This window comes from Folsomia candida, unplaced genomic scaffold (assembly GCF_002217175.1).
Source record: "Folsomia candida strain VU population unplaced genomic scaffold, ASM221717v1 Fcan01_Sc008, whole genome shotgun sequence".
Lineage (NCBI taxonomy): Eukaryota > Metazoa > Arthropoda > Collembola > Entomobryomorpha > Isotomidae > Folsomia > Folsomia candida.
Genome location: NW_019091200.1, coordinates 143,126 through 165,104, shown reverse-complemented (window position 1 = coordinate 165,104; position 21,979 = coordinate 143,126). Strand labels below are relative to the sequence as shown.

The 21,979-nt window shown below is 37.0% G+C and overlaps 1 protein-coding gene across 2 annotated transcripts in view; it reads right to left on the bottom strand.

Annotated features, from left to right (window-relative positions):
- The window catches only part of LOC110853104, a 49,918-nt gene that overhangs the window by 2,860 nt on the left and 25,079 nt on the right, over positions 1–21,979 (bottom strand). The window contains exons 3-8 of one of the 2 annotated variants that reach the window (XM_035854542.1): positions 17,293–17,639; positions 17,058–17,203; positions 16,946–16,961; positions 10,548–10,682; positions 10,188–10,410; positions 9,241–10,063 (exon numbers count right to left, since the gene is read on the bottom strand). In XM_035854542.1, coding sequence (XP_035710435.1) covers positions 9,930–10,063; positions 10,188–10,410; positions 10,548–10,682; positions 16,946–16,961; positions 17,058–17,203; positions 17,293–17,639 — 1,001 coding nt within the window. In that variant the 3' untranslated portion in view covers positions 9,241–9,929. The remainder of the gene's footprint in view (positions 1–9,240; positions 10,064–10,187; positions 10,411–10,547; positions 10,683–16,945; positions 16,962–17,057; positions 17,204–17,292; positions 17,640–21,979) is intronic. The other variant, XM_035854543.1, reaches the window with a different exon arrangement.

Below are 21,979 nucleotides of genomic sequence, written 5' to 3'. Positions count from 1 at the left end.
TGACAGCGTCCATTTCCTTAATGTGTAGCATGTGCTCGTCTCATCTCAATATAATCCCATCATCATCTTCCTAATGGGAGTGTGGTTTAGTGTGGCGTAATAATAATGGAGAGTGTCAATGCCAATTTTCATGGGAAATTTTGTACATATAATCCAATCTTGTATTTATCCTGCTACACACATATTTCTTTGCCATCATAAAAGTAATGGATTTGCCCCATGGACATTTCGGTATTATGACAAACTTGGTGAGAAATTGGGGGGTTATTTTTACCCGGGTTTTATTTTATTAGAGAAATTTTAGTAGGGAAAAACTGCCAATTTGAACCCATTGCGTTATGTCATAAGTCAATAATTTAGCTGAGAAAGTGCGTAATAAATTTCGTTTGCTTATTTTTTTTCTTGTACGCACAATGATCCCAGAAACGTAAATGCGTATATCGTTCCCATAATAATAAAAATACCGGGAAGAAAATTGAGTTAAAACTTTTGTGTGCCCAAGTGAATCGGAATTTGCGTAGGAACATAACCCTCCAATTTTTTAAGTCTCTTGTGGGAAGAAAGTTCCGTTGAGAAAGTCGGAAATCTAATAATTTTTAAAATTTGATTTTTAATTTCCAACTTTCTCCTTTCGTCTCGCGAAGCTGGGGAATCCCAGAGGATGAGACACACCCAGTTCGCCTCTCCTGCATATAGAACCTCCACAAATGAGACCTCTCACTCACAACTTTCTTCAACTGAAAGTAAACAGATTTCTAAACCGAGATGTTCAAATTACGTGGGGAAAATTCATTAAACTGCTTCATGAATTTTGAATTTCTTTTATAACCCGGCAAGTTTTCCGGGATTCTTAAGCTGTTTTATTTCTAAAAATGAAATAAGGAGTAGGAAGTTTGGATTTTTTTGACAAGCGTCGTAATTACGTATGTATTGTGCCATAAAAAACATGTGGATATATTTATCAATGTCTTGTATTAAGCATAGAAATACGGTATATAACAAAAATCGTGTAGGATTACTTTTACATAATCACGCACAACCATCACTCCCAAATTTTTTTAGTACTTTTCAATAATTGTTCATTTTACTTGGTTTACTGGCAATTACCTTATCTGCAATGATATTCTTAATTCTGATGTATGCAAATGAAAATTTTATGACGTGAAAATCTAGAAAATGCAACTAATTAATTTTTTGCATTTCTTGCTGCCTATTCCACATATGTATGTGTGCATAATATGTTATTGAGTGGGAAACGGCGTATGCACAAAAAACTTACAAAGGTTGCAAAAAAAACCTACAAAAATTACAATAAAAGAAAATTTCCACATAATCAAAATTATTTACCTGATCCCAAAATATTTCGAAAACACCGTAATCCTATCCTACCACCACCTGTGTCGCATCAACCAGATTACCAATAAAATCCTAATGTCCCGTAATAAACTGCATTACCAGAATTTCACCTACATTCATTCCCACATGTATCCATCCTCCCTCCCATAACGCAAGCAAGCATTACCTCCAACTCCACCAGCAGTGAAACGTTGAAAGCATCATAATTTCCCCAAATTATAACCATTATCCTCAATTAACGTCACTAACCCGAACCAATATCTCCATCAGATCAAATCAGCCGACCTACTTTCACCCAAATCTATCCATACCAACATATAATCCATACCGACCCATCATTCGTCTCCTGTCTTCTCAAATTATAAAGAATTTCAACCCAACCCAAACTTTCCCATGGTTCAAACTTTTCTCCAAATTTAGTCCAACGCTGCTTCATATCCATCTCTTTTTCCTCCTTCTTCGACCAAACAGACAAAATTATTCGTCTCCCTCAGTTTTTCCACGAGTTACACAATTTTCCTAATGAAGGTGCATGTAGCACTTTACGTTCTTCCCACCCTATCTCCTTCTTCTTTTCTGAGACTGTGTACCTTTCTCCTTTTAAAACGACCCGGTAAATAAATTTGAAACGAGGTTCGGTTCGATCCCAGTGAATCCTAAGTGGAACTAAATTAAGCCAACTTTCACTCTCACTTTCTCCAAGCAACTCCTCAGTCTTCTGATCAAGTGAGTGATTCATTGAGCGACGTCCTTCTTCCTTACTTTTATTTTAGTTGGTCTTCGTCTCACCTCACATCACGTCGTAATTTCACCTACTTTCACCTAATGGAAATGCATTAAGCCAAATTTTCATAGCCCGTCCTAATGCCTGCTCAATAATGAGTTAATTTCGTTAAAGTCACATTTACTTAAATGGCTCCAAATCTTCGTTCTGGTAAAGCTTCCTCTTTATCTCGGCGTAATTCGAGTTCCATTTATTTTTGTAAAGAGTCAACTTCAAAGAGAGAATTTCATTTTTTCTTCCTTACTTTCTCCCTATTCAGAAGACTTTAAACCTAATTGAGACAAGGGACAGAATTGCATTCTCTTCTCGAAAAGCAAGACAAATCACATTTGAGACGACTAGTTTCTCGTGATTAATGGAGGACACAAAGTCAGCGAGAGTGATGTCTTTCTTCTTTTTTTACTTACTTTCTCCTTGTTTCACCTACCTATTAGAATTTATTATTGTATCTCAATCTACTAAATCCTAGCGTCGAGTCGAGTGGAATACTTGATAAGAGGAAGAAGAGTAAAGGATAAAGAAAAGCTTTTGATCCATTCTCGTTTATAAATGGGGTGAGGGCAGGATAAGTAGAAAGCCGGGCAAAAAGTGGCATCATCAACAAACCGGAGAAAGTCCGTACCAACAAAATTCTCTCTTCCGGGTTTAGTCAGCACTTTATTTTTAAATAAATTAGTGATTATGAAAATCAATATTTTTTTAGAGTTTCTAGTCCATCAAGATATTCGTGCCAGCAAAGTGCTGATTAGCTTTTATACGTAATGGTACATCCATAATTAAAGATAAATCCAAACTCTCCCTACTTTTTTGTTGAACAAAGTTCATAAAATAATCAGCTCCTCACTGACTCACTGACCTCTTGAAAAGAAAAACATCCGAAGTAAATACATGTACATTTCCTTTCATTCATTTCTTTCTCTTCTTCCTGAATGATGAAAGTTTTTGTTGATGAAAGTCCCTCGTCCATTGAAATCGAACCAAAATAGAAAATACAACTCGTCTCCCATCCATCCAACCGAGGAGATGAACTCATTTGATCCAAAAGTAGTAGCGAAAATATATACAGTCATTCCCACCGGAGAATTTCACTCCTCAGTCGGTCGTACTTTCACAAAATACGGTACACAGGAAAGTATCTATACGCTTTTCAGGGAGTCTCATCCTCTCATGGATCTGGATCTGTTTGATTGAGTGCTATGCAGCAGTGGTGGTGAGAGTACAAAGTGAAAGGCAAGTCAAGAAGTCAATCTACTTTTTCTCTCTTTTGGAACATGACCCCTTTCACCGAATTTCGTCGTCTGTCCCATTTTTGATTTTAGGAAAATAAATAACATGTCCGAATTTCTTTGATATTTTTTACTTACCTACTCCTCGCAAAATGAAAACATTTCACCATACAGGAATATGTGACTGAATTGCGTAATCATTTTTGTAAGCGTGGAGAAAAGGAAGAAAATTCAAATTCGTGTCAGATATCAAAAGAAAGGAGTACAGGAAGGAAGAACTTTGGGTAAATTGTGTGTTTCATTTTACACGTGCGTGTAGAATTGAGCGATTCATACTCAACAGTCTTCAGTGGCCGCGGACAGAGGGACAATGTCCCCACGGTTATCCCCATTATCTGCCCATGTTATATATAAACCCATCCCTCCCCTATCCTACAATGTTATTGTCCCCACCAGATGTCCTCACGGCTTCTGCAGCCTCTGCCAGCCCTGAGTTCATACTTCTTTCCCTGTTTTCTACTATTTTCTATCTCCCCATAGTAGATATGTCATGTCTCATTGTTGGCGGTGGTAGTGGTGGTGGGAGAAGATATGTACCCACCCGTATTCCGTGGTAAAAGTTCCCATCGGATTTGGATTAACAAATCATACCCAGGACTGTGGTGTATTCTATTCTATTCGTCTATCTATGCTCTACTTTATCCATCCCTGCGGCCAAATATCCCCATCATCATGATGATCATCACTTTCTCTCTCTCTCTACCCTGCCCAGGTCGGGATGATTGTATTATTGCGGTTGCACCACACTGACCCACCCAGCAGACTGTCTGATATGCGTATAAGGTTTACTTTCTCCCCGAAATAACTGCACCCTGGAGAATTCCGTAGTCAGAACAGAACCAGAAAGGAACAAAGCTTATGGTGATTCTCACTAGTTTTAAATTTGTACCAGTTTTAGAGCTTTCGCAATTCAAATACTTTCACCACTTTCTCCATTTCTGTGTAGTAGTTCCTCTATTCTTGGATTTTCACCACCATGGGAAAATGTCACACCAGCCAAACTCGCTCCCGAACATTACCCCACTTTCTCTTCATCCGTACATTTTTCTGTGTTAGATTCCTTCCTTTTTATACTTCCACATCCACTACTTGTTGAATCGAACATGGCTCGGACACAGGGCGAAAATAGGGAATCTTTAATGAGAAAAGTTTTCCTGTGGTTGCCTCCTCTGGGAAATTGTACTCCTTTTTTATATATTCTTGGTCTTTTCGAAATCAGAATCGTGACAGAAAACTTTTCGTGACGTGTGGAAGGAAATCTTCTTGCAACGCAGAAAAAAAAGTTTTTCATCTTTAATTATCCTTGATCGTGTCGTCGCATCTTTGGACTTTTTTTTATGATTGAACTAATTTCAAATATTTGTTTCCCAATTTCCGAACTCGTTTAAGCGGAAAGTGATGACGCAGTTTGGTGGTGAGTTAAAAATAAAAGGGTGATGTAGTTTTGGTGATATTTCTTTTCATAAAAAAGTGAAATTAAGTAGTTAAAAATAGTTAAAATCAAATATTTTGTGACCCTGATGAAGATAACTTTTGCGGTAGAAAGGTTTGTTGAATGGAAATAAAACTGTATACTTTTTTTTAATCGAGTCCTCAAAACCGTTTGAAAATCATTTAATTATTTCAAGTATTTGTAGAATTTAAAAAAGAAAAATCTCTTGCGATACATTTCCCCTTGTTTTTGGCGGATGTTGACGCCTAAAATTTAATTTTTTCGAAACCTCTGTTCCCAATAATGAACAAAATTATGTATAAAGTTATGTAACGTCATTTCGTGTTCTGCACACAAAAACAGAGCGCCGTAAATTATATAATAGACCTCACGATGATTACGTAATATCCTTGTTTCTAAAAAGTTACAACAAAGGGCTCGTAAATTTCTGAAGACTCATCGCTCGTACCTCTCCGTGTGCGGTGTGACCTTTGTACGGCCCACGGTCAAAACCGTGCACGTAACAATTTTACACAAACCATCTCTTATTTAGTATCTCTTTAGCAGTTATGACCCAAATATTACGCCAAGGACACAAAGTTGCCTACACGTACGGATTAGCTCTTCAACTGCGGAATAAAAATATTCCAAAACTTTTTTATGCTCTCAGAAGACCAGCAACCACGCCACATTTATGCAACAACCACATTTCATCCTTCATTTTCAAAATGGATTCTCAGACCTCGAATACGTAATCTATATTCCTAACAATAAAATGGATCGAGACCGAGTTGGCGAATCCGACCCAATATTTAATTCAAATTGCACCAACCATACTTTCAAACTTTATTAAATAAAATTCATCTCTTTCTCCTCCGTCGAGACCAGACCAGACGAAACCACAGATTAAAAACTCAAACTACAAATTTAATACGAAAGTCTCGAATAAAATAAAAGTTTCTTCGGCTTGTTATTGTTACGAGAAAGGAGACGTAGAAGGATGGCGTTCCACTACTTACTTTCACCACCACGGCTTTCATATTCTAGTCGAGACCAGTGGCCGCGGAAGCGTGGGGACAGAGGGACAATTATTCGATTTCCGCATCATCTGCCCATGTTATACAAACCCCTCCCTCCCCTATCCCACAACGTTCATGCCCCCAGATGTCCCCACGGCTTCCGCGGCCACTGGTCTGGAACCATAGAATGAGACAAAAGCGAGAGAGAAAAACATTTAAAATTATGCCATGCATAAAAACCTGCCATGAACATTTCATTTCTTGAATGTTCTTGTAATTCAATAAAATTATAATTAATCTGGTTGTAGAATTATACGTCGTATAAAACTGCGTACGTACATTCATCCTTAGCACATATCACTGAACTGCACATTCATTTTACTTCTATTTCTGTACAAACTCTTGGTCAAATTCTTCACATTTTTACAAGAACAACGTGACAAAACAAAGGGTGGAAAACCGGAACGTGACGAAGAACAAAGGGGAAGAAAATTGTTATTAAGGAAAAAGTCGGGTAGGAATAAAAGTTCAAGTCTGGAAAAGCCAAGAGACTTTGTTTCTCCTTTAGAAATTCAAATGAGACCAAATTAAGACGCAGTAGAGGATTATGAGTATTAGTCGTAAAATAACAGTGGAATGAAAATTAATCAAGAATCTGGGATAATAAGAAATCTAGGTCTTTATTCTAGCTAGACACGTGGTTGTGGCTTATTTTTCTACTGTAATCTTGTACAAGAAAAAATGAAAATTAAGACTTTTTCTGTAGCAGGTTTCATATTGGGCCTCCTCAGACACACGAAAAAATCGTCGTTTCTAATTTCGCTAAGTTTTTCGCTTGCTTCCTGATAAGCGAGCTCTGGGATAAGCGAACAGAAACTCAACTCAGAAGTGGGGTTAAGGTCGGTTAGCTGAAGTCGAAACAAAATTTTACAATTTTCATAATTCTTGCCATGTTATCGATAAGCGAAAAACAAAGCAAACTTCGAAGCGACGATTTTTTCGTGTGTCTGAGGAGGCCCATTATAAATTGTAATGTGTATTTAGTAATTTTATGTCTGGTGGATTTTCATGCGATTTATTTAGAAATTTGAGCTCTAGAGGGTTCTGTGGTTTTCCATTTTATTACAGGTGTTATTACAGGTGCTGCAGGAGAAAATGTGACTAAAAAATTGATATGAATTTGTAATATATATGTACTTCTATGTATATTTTTTTTGTATTTTGCAACCACATCCACCTCATTCACCGTGAAATAATCAGTGCAGCATGGAAAATTACAAAAAATTCAAGGACAAATAATAAAGCATCCCGACCGTAGACATGAATTTTCATGCATACTGCGAGGAAATAATGAAGATTGGAAAGATGACCACCAACAAGCGATTCATAACGCTCCGGATCCATCGTGGCAAACAAAATCTAGGAACAAGGAGTGGCTTGTGGTGGTGATGGTAACCGAGTTCGATAAACACGATTTTCATGAAAATCCACAAAAACAAATAATAATTTCTCAAATATTTCGTAGCTTTTTTGTAATTTTTACAGAAATCCAAAATGAGAAAGAACGTCATGGGGTCGACCTGGTTTAGCAAAGTGATGAAAAATATGTCTCAAATTCTGACCAATGTGACCACCACCAACGGTACTGTCAACCCCACGGCGAAATTGATTGGCGTCACCACCACCACGAATAATTGTGCCCTGAAAAGTTTCCAGAATCTGTCTAAAATCAAAATCGGTTCAACCTCGTCCCTTCTCAAGTTTAATCCTGCCATTATTTCCTCCTGCCCCACAAATTCAGATGTCACGTCACAGTGTTGTCGTCACCTGCACAACTCCACAACCACTGCCAAGCGGCTCAATTTGTTGCTTCCTCCCCAAACTAAACCGTTACTCAACGTGGCGACAAGTTTCACCCCATCTCAGCGATCCTATTCCGACTGGAGTGATTTAATTGGGAAGGACAAAGTCGTCTTCCTAACGGACAAGAGTATCGAGGGTCACATAAGAAGCAGTGGACCCCTTTTACTCATGTTCTACGCGCCATGTTGGTCGTCTATACGTGCAATATTTTCGCCACAATTTCACCACATAACATTTTCTCCCAATTTTATCTAGGGTGCGTCCACTGCCGTTCCGCGAAACCCGAATTTGCAAAGGCCGCCTACGTCCTGGCGCAAGAATTCCCGTCCGCTCAACTCGCCGCGATTGATTGCATCATGTATCCATCGGTAAGTTGTTGAGCAGAATAAAATATGCAACCGGAAATAGTATTAATTTATTTTGGACCCCCAACTTGTGCCCCCAGATCTACGAGAAATTTGAAGTGATTGGATACCCCACGCTCAAGTACTTTTGGCAAGGGAGAGATCTCGGCGAATATCGGTACCGACGGAGAGCCATGGATATCGTTCAGTTTATGTTGAGGGAGCCCAAAACTAAGGATGACGTGTGATCAGTCCAACTCTATTACGTACGTCAGCAAGTCCTCAATCCATCGTAATCATAAATGTCGTCAGCGTCACCAAATCGTATTATTCGCGACATGAAAACTAATCGTCAAGTAAGATGTAGAATCGTTCTCAACTGTCAACTATTTCCGTCCGCAATGACACTTCTTCAACCTACTTCTGTATGTAAATTCTAAATTGTCATGTTCATGACGTCAATAAATAATTGTTACACGTGCTAAAAAATCTTCCTAATTTCTGCCTGGAAAAGTCTACTAATTTTGTCTATTTTTCTCAAAGTACTCAAATTTTCTGCACAACTTTTCAGCAAACGTGCCCATTTGCTAATAATATTTGCAATATAATTTCGTAAATAATTCAAAATCACACAAAATCTCCACTTGCATATCTTCGAAACATTTCCCTTACTTTGATCTCCACCGTAATTCATTCATTTCTTTCATTTTTCAAATTACTTAATCGACCTTGTAAAATCGCTTCCACACATTTGTTTCATAACCATTACACCCACAAATTGTAAGATATGGCCAAAATTTATCATTATTCCGACGAGTATGCGACGAACATGTAACAGCTTTGCTTTCTTCAGTGACTAATTTTGCATGCCGAGCAATCTCTCTAAACCAACCACGCTCCGACAATTCCAGCCTCCGGTGGAATGTCTCAATTAAACTTTCTCTCTCCAATTTTCAAAGGAATTCCTCATTTTAAATTAATACGACGACGACGACGGGGCCAAGCAGGCAAACTTTATTCTCGCATCATTTCCAACCTCACAAAATGAAAATCTCTCCCTCTCTCTCTCTCGGATGATGATCATGTAATTAAACTAATTTCATCGCGTACTTAGAAGAAACTCGAGAATAATGTAATGTGAGTGTGTATAACGTACCATTTTGCTAGTTGGTTGCTCGTGCTTCGTCATTCTTGTCGGCGTCGTCGGCGTCCAATTTCGTGGGCGGATGTGATGATTTTCAGAATGTAGACAATTTCACCTCGAAAATTTTCACTCTCCCAGAAAATGAATCATGAAAAAAATACGTTGGCTTATTCAATAAATCGTTTAAATAATTTCGTTCAGAGTTTAGCAAGAAAAATCATATTTACTTAAAAAATTATCCAAAAGCAGATTTTATTTTATGTCTCCTACTAAATCTCGTAGGAAGAAATTCACTTTTACTTATATATCAAGAAGACTTAATGACTAATAAAAAGTTTACGGTTATGTTCGTTAACCGCTAAACTCGTGAGTAGTTAGACTAGTTTATTCTGGTAGTGTTAATTAATTAGTTGAGAGATTTTCTAAAATGTATTGTACTCTTAATTCATCCCTTCCTTTTTTCTTCTAGCATAATTTGTTCAGAGTGAAAAATTAAAACTTTCCCTGCCTAATTTTGTTCCGTTTCCCTCTTCTAATCCTCGGTTCCAACATTGGTTTTAAATACGAGATGAAATGAAACTACGAATTATATTATTCATTATGTGCATAAATTTTCGCCCTAATTTTAACGAGGATTTGATAAATTCTGTATTATTATTAAAATCTGATAAAAATTTTAATTAGAGTTATTAAACTTTCACTTAATAATTGATGAGAATGAGCAGAACACAAAATATTTGGTGCAGCAAGAGTGGAAAGTAGTCAGAAATCGTGTAATAGTTTGATGACATCGATGCAGCAGACTTTCTCCTCTGAATGGCAGCCATTTTGTCGCCTGTGCAAAAAAAAACAAGAACAAAGATATCAAAATCTCGCCTTAATTCGGTGCATGAATCGCATACATACAAATTAATTTTTTTAAAGGACAAGACACTGCATCAAATCAAATCTGTCATGACCTGTGACCTGACCTTGTGAAATGTACACAAGTGTAGAGGCAGGATCCGCGTTGGAAATGTGACACGTATAATTTCCCGAATCTGATACTTGAGCATTATCAATTATCAGTCTTGAATGTGTTTTACTCCCTGTTTCCGTCTGGATTCGTAAATTGCGATCCTTATCATAATTTATCATTCGCTCGTTGTGATACCAGAAGATGTAGTCGGGTGGTTTCGGACTCTGCAAAATAAACGAAGAACATGTTTGCAAATTAAATTGTTAGATTTTTGCAAAATAAAATTTTGAATAAAAATTTTTCTCTTAAAAATATTCTAAAATACATTTTGTGTTATCTAATAAGACGTAATTTAACGCACCTTTTCCACAATGCAGACCAAATTGATGGTGCTCCCCTCTTGAATGTGATACTCTCCATTGCCCAGAATAAACGCTTCAGGTACGGCTACAAAGACGTGAACTGCATACGAAGCTATTCCCTTACCCGTGGAGACCTGGAAAATAATTGTGAAATAGATTTACTTATGGTTATTTAGTTTTTGTTTAAATATTTTAAATTAAATTTAAATTAGAAATTAAGTATTAAATTGTATATTAACAATACATTATTAGAAATTAAATCGCCTTTAAAATCTCGCCATTTTGGATCTATACTTTACTTTGGTATTAATCACTCCGCATTTTTCTATTTCGGCGTGTTTGTTCAGCAAAACATGAAAGTAAAAGGGAGACTTTCTCGCCTCGTAAAATTGTGTCCAAAATGCAAATATTAGGTTTTCTCTGGTGTGTTACATTTGTGCTGGGAAAATATATTTTGTAAGTTCCTATAATTTGGTAACGCTTATAATAAATTGGTGAACCTTTGTAAAGATTTCATATTTTGATCAACAAAAATGCCGAATTTGAAAAATTATTAATGTTAGATTCATCCTCAAAGGCACAGATAATAAGGACTTATTTGTATAATTTATGTAAATATGTACATACATATTTACATTAATGCTGTGTATGGCATAGGTGGAAGGCTAATGTATTATATACTTGTTCCGATATTAGATATCAGTAATTTTTTTATATCGGTATTTTTCAAATTCATAAAATTCGTGATTTAATCCGTCACAGATTTATTTCTTTCTTTCATATTAGATTTAAAAATGTGAAATTTAAAGGATAAAAGGGCAACTTTTTATTTTTGTAAAAATAGTGACGGAGAAAATACAAAGCTACATAGTTTTCATGTCAGATTTCGGGGAAATGTTGAAAAAATGTGATTTGCACATACATAACTCGTCATAAAACCGATATTGGTGAAGTTTTAATGAATTAAATCATTATTCCAAAGAATTATCTATTATTAGTCGTATTGTTTTTTAATAGTTTCAAAGTTTAATTAACATATCTGCTGTGTAAAACATCCATAATTAGTTCTATGATTAAGCATTCATAATTTTTCAAATTCGGTATTTTTGTTTAGCAAAATATGAAAAATTGGTATATAGTTCATTACAAGCTTTATTTGTCTGCTAAAAGATTGCCCAAATTGAAATCAGTGTTAAAAAAATTACAGGCTATTAGAAAGACGGTCTGTCACTATTTTACAAAGGGAGTCTTTATTAACAAAATTATGATAATAATACTAAAAACAAACAAAAATACAACTAAATTATTTTGCCGTAACAAAACGCCCAAAAGCATTTTTACTCAACGGCGTAAATATGTAACCATGATTTAGATAAATGTGCACCACAAAAGCAATGCAAATTACTATGGTCAAATCATATGCTTATATAGACGTTACGCCAAGTTAACCTGATCAGTCGAATTAGCATACTGCGAAATTGATGAACCTTATAAGTTTTGTAACCTTGTAAGTTTGCAAAATTGATCTACTCGGTTGATATTTCGAAAGCTTGCAATCTTGACCAATCTTTCACAAAAGTGCATACCTAAAGTTTCCTATATTCGCCACTCAAAATTTCAGTTTGTTTTTTTTGACTGATTTGTGGGTCCAAATATTTTATATGATCTGTAGATAAGTTTCTTGCTCAATTTTACTCAAACTATCACAAATTTTCTATATGGAGAATTTGTACTAAACATTAACGAATATAAAAGTGCATCCTAAACGAAACTCCTTTTTCACTAACCCAAATCTCATCTAATCCAAGACCAAATCTGTCCAAAAATGTGCTCTAATTTCATTTTTCCTCAGACAACCCAACCCAACGAACCACAAACTCGGACACTTTCCCATGTACACGTTACCCTCCTACCCAACACAGATCTCATTATAGATATCCTGCAAATCCAATTCAGCACACAACAGGCTGAGCTAAACCCAGACAAATATTTTAGTCAAGTCAAGTCAACCTAAGCATGCCTTTCCCTTCCCACCCAGTAACACAACAAATTTTGACTGAGACACAAGCAACAGCAGGCTATTTACAAATGGGGAAATAGAAATCTAAGCTACATCTCTGTCCGACTTGGCTTATTTGGTCGTCCACTTATCCAGAAAAGATAATGACCAGCAATCGTCTAATTTATCCCGCTAGAGAAGAAACCCTCCCAACAAAAAGTGGGACACCGTCTTCCCCAGAAAAGGTACCTACTTTCACCGAATTACTTTCCTATTATCAGATTATCACTTATCTCCTCGACATCTCACGTTCCCCCATTTGTCACTCGATAATGACATGCAATTGATTAATTTATCCATCCAAATGGGGACAATTCTATAAATCGCGCAGCTCAGCTTTATCTGTCAGAATAGATCGACTTGTTGATTTTTTTTGGCAAAATCTATCCACCCAAACATTCCCGTTTTTTTCATATCCTGGCTCCGCGAATCCGTATTTATTTATTCTTTGCTCACTTACGCCAACAATATTGCAGTCCTGCATGCATGTTGTCTTATTACTTGGCCTTCTTCTTCTTTTATGCGTTGGTCACTTTCACTTGACTGCTTTTTCGTTCTTTTCCTGCTTACTTTCTTTTTCTTCTTCTTGGCTTTCACGACATGCAGGCAGCAGGCGGGTAAGAGGCCAGCCTTGGAAAATTTTTCCAATTAGGAGGACACAACTACGTACTGGAACAGACCACGTTAAGTCGTTTGACTTTGGAGTAGTCACGAAACGAAAGGAAGGCACACAAGTAGGAAGAAAAAACGACGATGGTCATGAAAACGAAAACCGAACCAGTTAGTGGACTTATCCTTAGTTGTACTTTATCCTTGTTGTGGGGATTTCAGTGATGCGATCAACCGAGTGAACATAACATTATGTGGGAGAAAGTTGCTCGTCGTATTGCCACTTATTATTCCGGCATTATCCTTGACATGAATCCTTTTTTGATACTTTTTCTCTCTTTCTCAGAGAAAAAAATAGTAATAATTTTTTACCAATCAGTTTTTTTGTATTGAATAAATGTAAGTAATTGGTATTAAACTTTATATGAACAAACTATTCGCTTTCACCACAACAAAGAAAAAATCACTTTCTCCATTGAATAATGTCTCACCAAGCCTGTAATTGGGGTTAACATACAATGCACCAGCAAACTACTTTAACCTCACGAAACTAAAACTACTTCTACTTTCACCTCACCCACCACATGCAAACTTCTGCACAATATTTTATTATACTTAATTTATCCGAGTATATAATTTTATTACGTAAAGTGCACTTTTCCTCCAACGAGATAAATTACTTGGAGAGGAAAAAGAGGATAACTTTACCTTGAATACAAAAGAAACCGTCGCCATTCATCCATCCATCCTTTCTTGAGTCAATACTTTTTCCTTTGTATAAACCCTCAAGGACTGGAGAAAGCCGACCCATTAAAATTTCGTATCCGATAAATTTTGTCACATGGAAAAGTTTCAAACCCACCTCTTTCTTCCCATCCTCCTTCAAAATAGGGCTACTTAACATATCCACCAATCTATACTGATCGAGCCTTCGTGGTGGTGGTGTCGTTTAGTTTGTGTTTGGTGAAAGTCAGGCCAGAGAAAGTGGTACCCTTGAGATTTCGATAAACTTTGTTCGCCTCGCCTGGCTTTCACCATTTCATTTCACGCAAGCAAACTTCATCCTCCTCGTGATGCTGTTCTTGTTCTTGTTCGTCGTCGTCGTCATGGTTGACTTGACTTTAGACTTTGAATGTCTCCAGTGACAACAAGAACGAGAGAATCATCTCCTTATTCTTGCCAAGCGGAACGTTTCATCCTTTCATTTCATCCCGGCTTCGAATATCTTTGGAGTAGCTGCTAGGTTATAATGATGACTAAAGTACAACTTAATTTGTCGTTGAAGACATATCTTATCGACTGCATGCTCAAGTAAACACTATTTAAATACGATCTGTGATGCGACCAAATCCGCGACCAAGAAGAGTAAATAAATGGATCAATCCATTAATTTATTCCAAATTAATTCAATCCAGCCTTCAGTTAACCTACTTTCTCGGGTTACATTTTCACTTTCATGTAGGGTTCAAAATCGATTTTTAATATAGCACAATGTTGTCGAGTAGATGGGGAAAAGGGGAAAATTGAAGGTTTGAAATTTTAGGAAATCTTTAAATTTGTTATCTGAGATCCATCATATTCTTCAGGAAACATGCATTTCACGTGACTAATAATACATTTAACGTGACAACTTTCTCCCCCGAATATGCAACGAATTGTCGGATTACGTATTACAAAGTTTGTGCGCGTGATTCAATTTGATGCAATCTAAAACCCGACTGCAACACAAGTTACGTATGTTTCCATCCATCCATCCACCTCTCGAAACCTGTCTCATTTTCTTCCCATCCCCAACTTTCACTCGTTCTCCTCCTTAACAAACTGCATATTTAAATTTAATCTGTCCACAATCCCCTTCAAACAATAGTCTCGCCTCGACTTCCATCCGTCATACATACATTTTCCTCCTTGCCTTCGCCTCCTATTATATTCTGGTCAAACTTTCCTGGAAATCTTATCACCGCTAAATGACAATTCATCCTCATCATTTCATTTCCACTACTCTTCATTCATTTCATTACAAACTTAAAGTTGGAGAAAGTACGAACCTTTTCCTACCAAAAGTTACTTCTCCTTGCGTTTCCAGCAAAATTACAAATTCTAAACTTATCTCCGTTTCACTAATGTAATTTGAATTTGACTCGAGTACTCTGAAGCTTTCTCTCGAACCACAAGAAGCGACAATCCATTTCATTTATCTGAAGGAGGCAATCCGACTATACGAACGTAGGAGGACACCTCTCCTCCTCCTAACCAAAATGCAATTAAAGAGATTCCGCTTTCTACCTGACTTTCTCCTCCTGACTTTCCCTGCGATGGGATGACAAAGACGTGGGGCGGAAATTAGTAGGAAATTGAGAACCTTTTCGTCCACGCCATAACTGAATCCTTCCTTCCCGTGTGTCTCCATCCGAGGGGAAGGCGAAGCCTACTCGTCCGTCTAATCCTAATTATTCCGACATACATACACACGCCGGGATTACTTTCACGGATATGTTGGTCGTCGAGACAGAGAGAGAGAAAGTAAGGGAAGGGAACCGTCCTAATTACGAAAATCAATTTGTCATTAGTATAATTATGAGTGGAGCAGAGAAATAACAAATACGGGAAAGTTTGACCTTAATTACATTTATTATTCTTGTCCTGCTGTGTGTCTATATGTTGGATTGGTTAGATTTTATGTCTTTTGCGAACTGCGGAGAAAGTTGATTTATTTCGAAAGTAATAAATAAATTCGAATGGTAACAAACGATGGGATGCGAAGAATTTGAAAAGTTTGAGCGAGTTACGAGTTAAAGTTAGATTATAAAAGGAAGAAAAATTTGCATGAAAATGTAGTGAAAAGAGGGTATAAATAAAGGGATGAACTAAATTGGTAAGTGACACTGGAAAAATTTTACTTTTGAGGAAATTAGATATTTCAAAATTTTAGTATTTATTAATAATTTTTACTCATTTCGGTGAAATCTTGTCGAATTATTGAGATTAAAATGCTTTTAAGACTGCAGACACAAATTAGTAAGAAGTGATACTTGAAAAATTTTACTTTTACGCAAATTATTACCAAATTTTAGTATTTAATAATTTTGCGCATTTCGCTAAAATCTTGGCGAATTATTTTGGTCTCATTTCAACGTAAAGAATCACTTCCTTCCTTTACACTCTGACAAATCGAGCCCAATAGAGGACTCATCTTTACGGAGAGGCTAAACTAAAGTTAAGCCACAATATCCCCACGAATGGGAAAAGTTTATGAATTTCAAATTTAGATTTCGTTTCGTTATGTCGTCTGTTATGTGCTCGTTTCTGGTACAATTTGTTTCTTGCTTGGCTTAGATCTTCATTTATTTAACAGCTTCTCCTCCACTCGGAAGAAGAAGAATGAAGGAGGCGAAAAGTTGAAAACTTGGCAAGAAAGATTTCCATGAGCGGAATGACTCTACTTTCACTCTCAAGTGTTCAAAGACTCGTTAGTGTTAATCATTTTGGCAATAAGAATGCTAATGATATCAAACAATTCGGGACGACTTTAGAATTTTAATCATCATCCAGAAATAATTCTATAGTATAGATGCGGGTTTATTTTAACCTACTTATTTTGAAAAGAATTTCAAAATTTGGTTAGAAAATTATGATATGAAAATATTTATAAAAAATGGAACAATTAAACAATAATTTCTTGCAGACAAAATTTATTAAATTAATTGAAATTTGTAAAGTTTTACTTACTTGACATTCGTAAGTCCTGTTTAGGTTAGACATAAAATTAAAATCAAGCAAAATTAGTTATTATTCTGTATTTATTTTTAGAAATATAATTACACATTTTTTCAAGACTCACCCATTATCGCGTTTTTGGACGTATTTTATCTGCAACGTCCAGTCGTCAGATCCCTCAAAGTTAAGAATATGAAATCTTTCGTCGTTCGTGTACACATTTTTACCCACAGATATGATATGCATGTCTCGTCGCCGTATCCAAAATACCTAAGAAATAAGTAATTTATAAAATTTTGGTAGGAAAAATCATACCCAAAACTTAAATACTCGCTAATAATAACATTCTACATACTTACCTCTCTTTCCCCCAAGTTTTTGACGGTGCACTTTAAAAACGCCGAGTCCCCGAGAGGAACGGTGGCATTGGAGAAAGTATTGTTTTCGAATGGATAGTCATCGTCGACCAAGGCCTCTCCTCCCGAAGGTGGCGACGTTGACCACGTCGTCGTCGTCGAAGTCGTTCCCCCTCCAAATCTCACACTGCTGCCACTATTCGCATTACCGATTAGTCCCGGTATGCTAAATCCTGCCGTTAAGCTGGACAAGGACGAAGCATTTTGACGCTGCTGCTGTTGGACCGGAAGTGGACGCGGGGGCAGATAAGAACCTGATGATACTGCGGCGGCAACCTCGGACCGGAAACCTGTACAAAAGAAGGGAAGATAAATTATTAAGGGAATCAGATTTCACAAAATTTGTGATTGCATAACGAAAATCAGACATGTTTTGGTCCAAAAGTTGTCAACTACTCAGAGTTCAGTCGGATATCCGTTTTTTCGGATAATCCGACCCGTTTGGATTGGATCGGATATTTTGTCAATTCAAAAAATGGATCGGATCGGATATTTTTTTAAATCCAAGAAACAGATGGGATCGGATCGGGTTTCTGAAATCGTTGATCCAACTCAACTCTGATCTACATAGATATTTTTGTACTTTGCATCAAATCATATGTACATAACCATCCTAACACTTCCCCAAAATTTTATTATCTTACCTAAAAATAAATATATTTTCTTTCGCCCTAGTTTTTTTCTCTTTCTTTACTTTCACCACCACCACCACCACTTTCACCACCACGACATTAAATTCTCCTCAGAAAACACGCACCAACGCTAAAATGCCAGTTATGTGAGATCGGTTAATATTTGCTCTCACAAAATTGGTCCTTGCGTCAATATTACGTTACGCAACCGTTCCGAGCCTCTCACAATGCGATGGTGTGAAGTGTAACCCTCCGATTTGGCTGAAATTTTAAAATTAGGTGGTCCAAGCCAATACAACTAACGTTTCTTCAGGCAGTTTGTGCGATGGTGAGAGTTACTCAAAATATTTGAGGTTAAAGTTCAAAAAACGGCCGACTTTTTTCAGGCGGAGTGAGAAAACTCCACTTCCATTCTCTTCCCCTCGCTTTGATTTTCACTCCGAAAAATAATTCATTTCAACAATTTTAAATTTAATTTTTTATAGAAAAATATTAATTATTCATTCCACATGTGACTATATGATTATTTTCATAAAAGTCCACAAAACAATACGATAAACTGCACCAGCTGAATTTGATGAATGTGGGATTGCCACAATTCAGGTCGCAACTAATATTTTTTTCTCTAAAACAAACTTCGCTTACATTTTTAAACTCGGGCTTTTCGTCATCACCCCATGATCCGCTTGAGTACCAACAATATCGAATCACAGGAGCATTTAAAATATTAATATATAATTGGATATTAGAATAACCAACGCTTTCGAAATGGAAAGCAAGTTAAGTTTTTCCATGTTTATTTGCCGTTGGCGAATTTATAAATTAACTTTTATGTAAATTTGTACTAGAAATAAGTAAAAATCTCACTTATTTAATTATAAATTAAATTAAGTATGTATAATGCGTATTAATTGCTCTTTAAGCTATAATTAATAATGTTTATTTTTTATTATTTTGCATCAAAGCTTGTGCTTGAGCATGAAGGCGTATGCATGAGCGAGACGCCTGAATAAAATCAAAGCGAGGGGAAGAGAATGGAAGTGGAGTTTTCTCACTCCGCCTGAAAAAAGTCGGCCGTTTTTTGAACTTTGACCTCAAATATTTTGAGTAACTCTCACCATCGCACAAACTGCCTGAAGAAACGTTAGTTGTATTGGCTTGGACCACCTAATTTTAAAATTTCAGCCAAATCGGAGGGTTACACTTCACACCATCGCATTGTCAGACTACTAATCTACTGCAATATTCTTATGATTATGCAAACAGAAACCTATCAAGATTCCTGTGCAGCGGGGAAAACTGCGCTTCGTCGTGGAGGAACTTGTGATCTGTAAAGGATTAAAGTTTACGAGAGAACATTTGGTCCATGTACGTAACGTAATGGCGCCACCAGTTGCCGCGGAAGCTGTGGGGACATGTTGGGACATTAACATTGTAGGGAAGGGGAGGGAGGGGTTTATATAACATGGGCAGATCCAATAACCGTGTCCCCCCGTCCCCACATTTCCGCGGCCTCTGGGCGTCACTCCTGTTCAAGATTTGCTTAAAGTATTCCACTCGATGGATGGATCTTGTCCTTTTGAATACTCGTCTAGACATCGTTTTGAGCAGCTGGAAAAGAAAATACATAACAATACACGGATAACGTAGGGCACACACATATTGCCCACTTTATTTAGCAAACTGAGAATTGATCCCTCGCCAAAAATGAGGAAGTAAGTCGGCAACACAACAGGAACTACTTCGTCTCCTAAAAATAGACACATTTTGACATGGATGGCGTCAAAAGTGAATGAATGTAAAGGAGAAGAAGAAGGAGAAGAAAGTAGTAAAAAGTATTTCACGGATGGTGGAGAAAGTAAATAAATAAAAAGACACGAAATAATAATACAAGGTTCTGGACACCTTCCAAAACTGTATAATTATACGAATACTATAGGAAACCAGACTGGTTTCGTATGGTGTTTTTCGAGTAAAAATTACTCGAACCCACCTTTACTTCACTTCCATTTCACTCCGCCGAGGTAATCCATCCCCGAGACAAGTCCTTTTTCAAGGTAAATGATTATGTACACAGTCGACGGTGGGGCACACCCACTTTCTGCCTGCTTTCCTAGGCTGAGTGATTACTTCCCGCCAAAGGGACGGAGAGGCAGAGAGTCGCATTCATTCATGTAAAAAAGGAAGTGAACGTAACATAGTGAAAGCCATTTCAGCGTGCCAACTTTCTCCTGAACATTTCCTCTTTCCTTGCTCGGCACACTTTCTCCAGTTGAGAAAATTCCCACTATGAGAAAATCACTCCTCTCCATCTGTTTACTTGACTGGATTTCGTCTGATGTGATTTTTATATGCACGTATGTACATAACACACTAGGTCATCCGATTCAATCCACTCAGGATCAGTCAATCTGGTAAACAAGCTGGGCGTAGGGAGTGAATTGGTAGTGTGAGTTATTTACTGAAAGAAAATATTTACATGAGCCCAAGTTTATTTACTTCCGGTGAAAGTACGACGCATTTTTTAGTACAGGGAAGTATGTACTGGTTCACATGTTGGGAGTATGTATTGAATGATTTTTTTTTTCATAATGCATTTACCTAATTTCGACACAATCCAATCCACTTTTGGACTTCCACCACCCGCGGTGCAACTGGGGGCTCACTTATGGATATTAAAATCGTGGGGCAGACTTTACTCACGTGTCATGTTATTGTCATAATATAGGATACAATATGCACTCAAATTACGAATATGAAAGGATATAAAAAGTCGGTGAGTTATTGAGGTTCTGTCTTTAAACGTTTTCTTTTGTATTTGATATTATCAAGTCTGATGAAGCTGGGACTCGTATGTGTTAATGGCTAGCGATTAAAATAAGGTAAGTTATTTGGAATGGAGGTCTCCCAGCGTATACTCTCTGATTTTGATCAAACTTGTCTCAATGGGTAACAAATTTAATTAGTGTGAAATTTGCAAAAGCCACGATCTCCCAATGGGCACGTTTGGCAGAGATATTTGTATCCGAGGAGGAGAAAACTCGCAGTAAATTTGGAAAATGTAACGTTTATCAACTTTGTGGCGTATTTTCTCCTCTTCGGACGCAAATATATTTGCTTTAGCCTGCTCATTGAGTGAGCATTTCCTTTGCAAATTCCATATTAATCCTTTTCGATCGAGTGACATGCACTAGTTTGCTCAAAATCGAAGAGCGTACACTGCACCACCTCCACTGTTAGTTTGACTATAAAATGAGTTAAAAATATGGAGAAAATACACATTGAGACCAATGGCTTTCACTTTACGTAATGCGATTGGGTATTCATAACAAAATCTGTGCATAATATTATCACTTAAACCCAAAATCAATCTTGTTACGTCCTCAAAAAACTGGTAAGTTCCACGATCTAAGAACATTTATATTTCTTACATCATCCATCCATCCATACCCATGAAGAGGACGGAATATTACAGTTTTTCTCGTTTTTCCCCACCCAGTACAATTTATTCTCCTACTCATTCACATTTTCCTACATTTGACTGGATATGGAGCGGAATAAAGATGAGTAAAAGTCGAGTGGGATTGAGATGTTTAAAAACGATCCACTTTTCACACCTGACTAAACTCTCTCTCCTTTTTTGTCGCATAAAATGTAGGCCAATCTTCCATTCATTGTTGAGCTAAGCGGCATGTGTATGTTCTTTTTTACACATATTTACCCACGAATAATGAATATCACATTAATAAAAATTCTTCAACTAGAGGAAGTGTAAATAATGAATTTTTAAACCGTATTTTTGTCAAATTTTGCACTTTCTGGGATCCATGCGAATACCCCAATTACCCCGGAATTCCACTTATTCCTGCTCCATTGACACCAAAATCTTTCACCCCTTGCAAAAAGATGTTGGAATGTCCTTCTTCCGAATGAAGGTGACCTTTCACTAAGGATGAAACTTATGCATAATGCATGCCCTCATCCACCTCATGATGCAG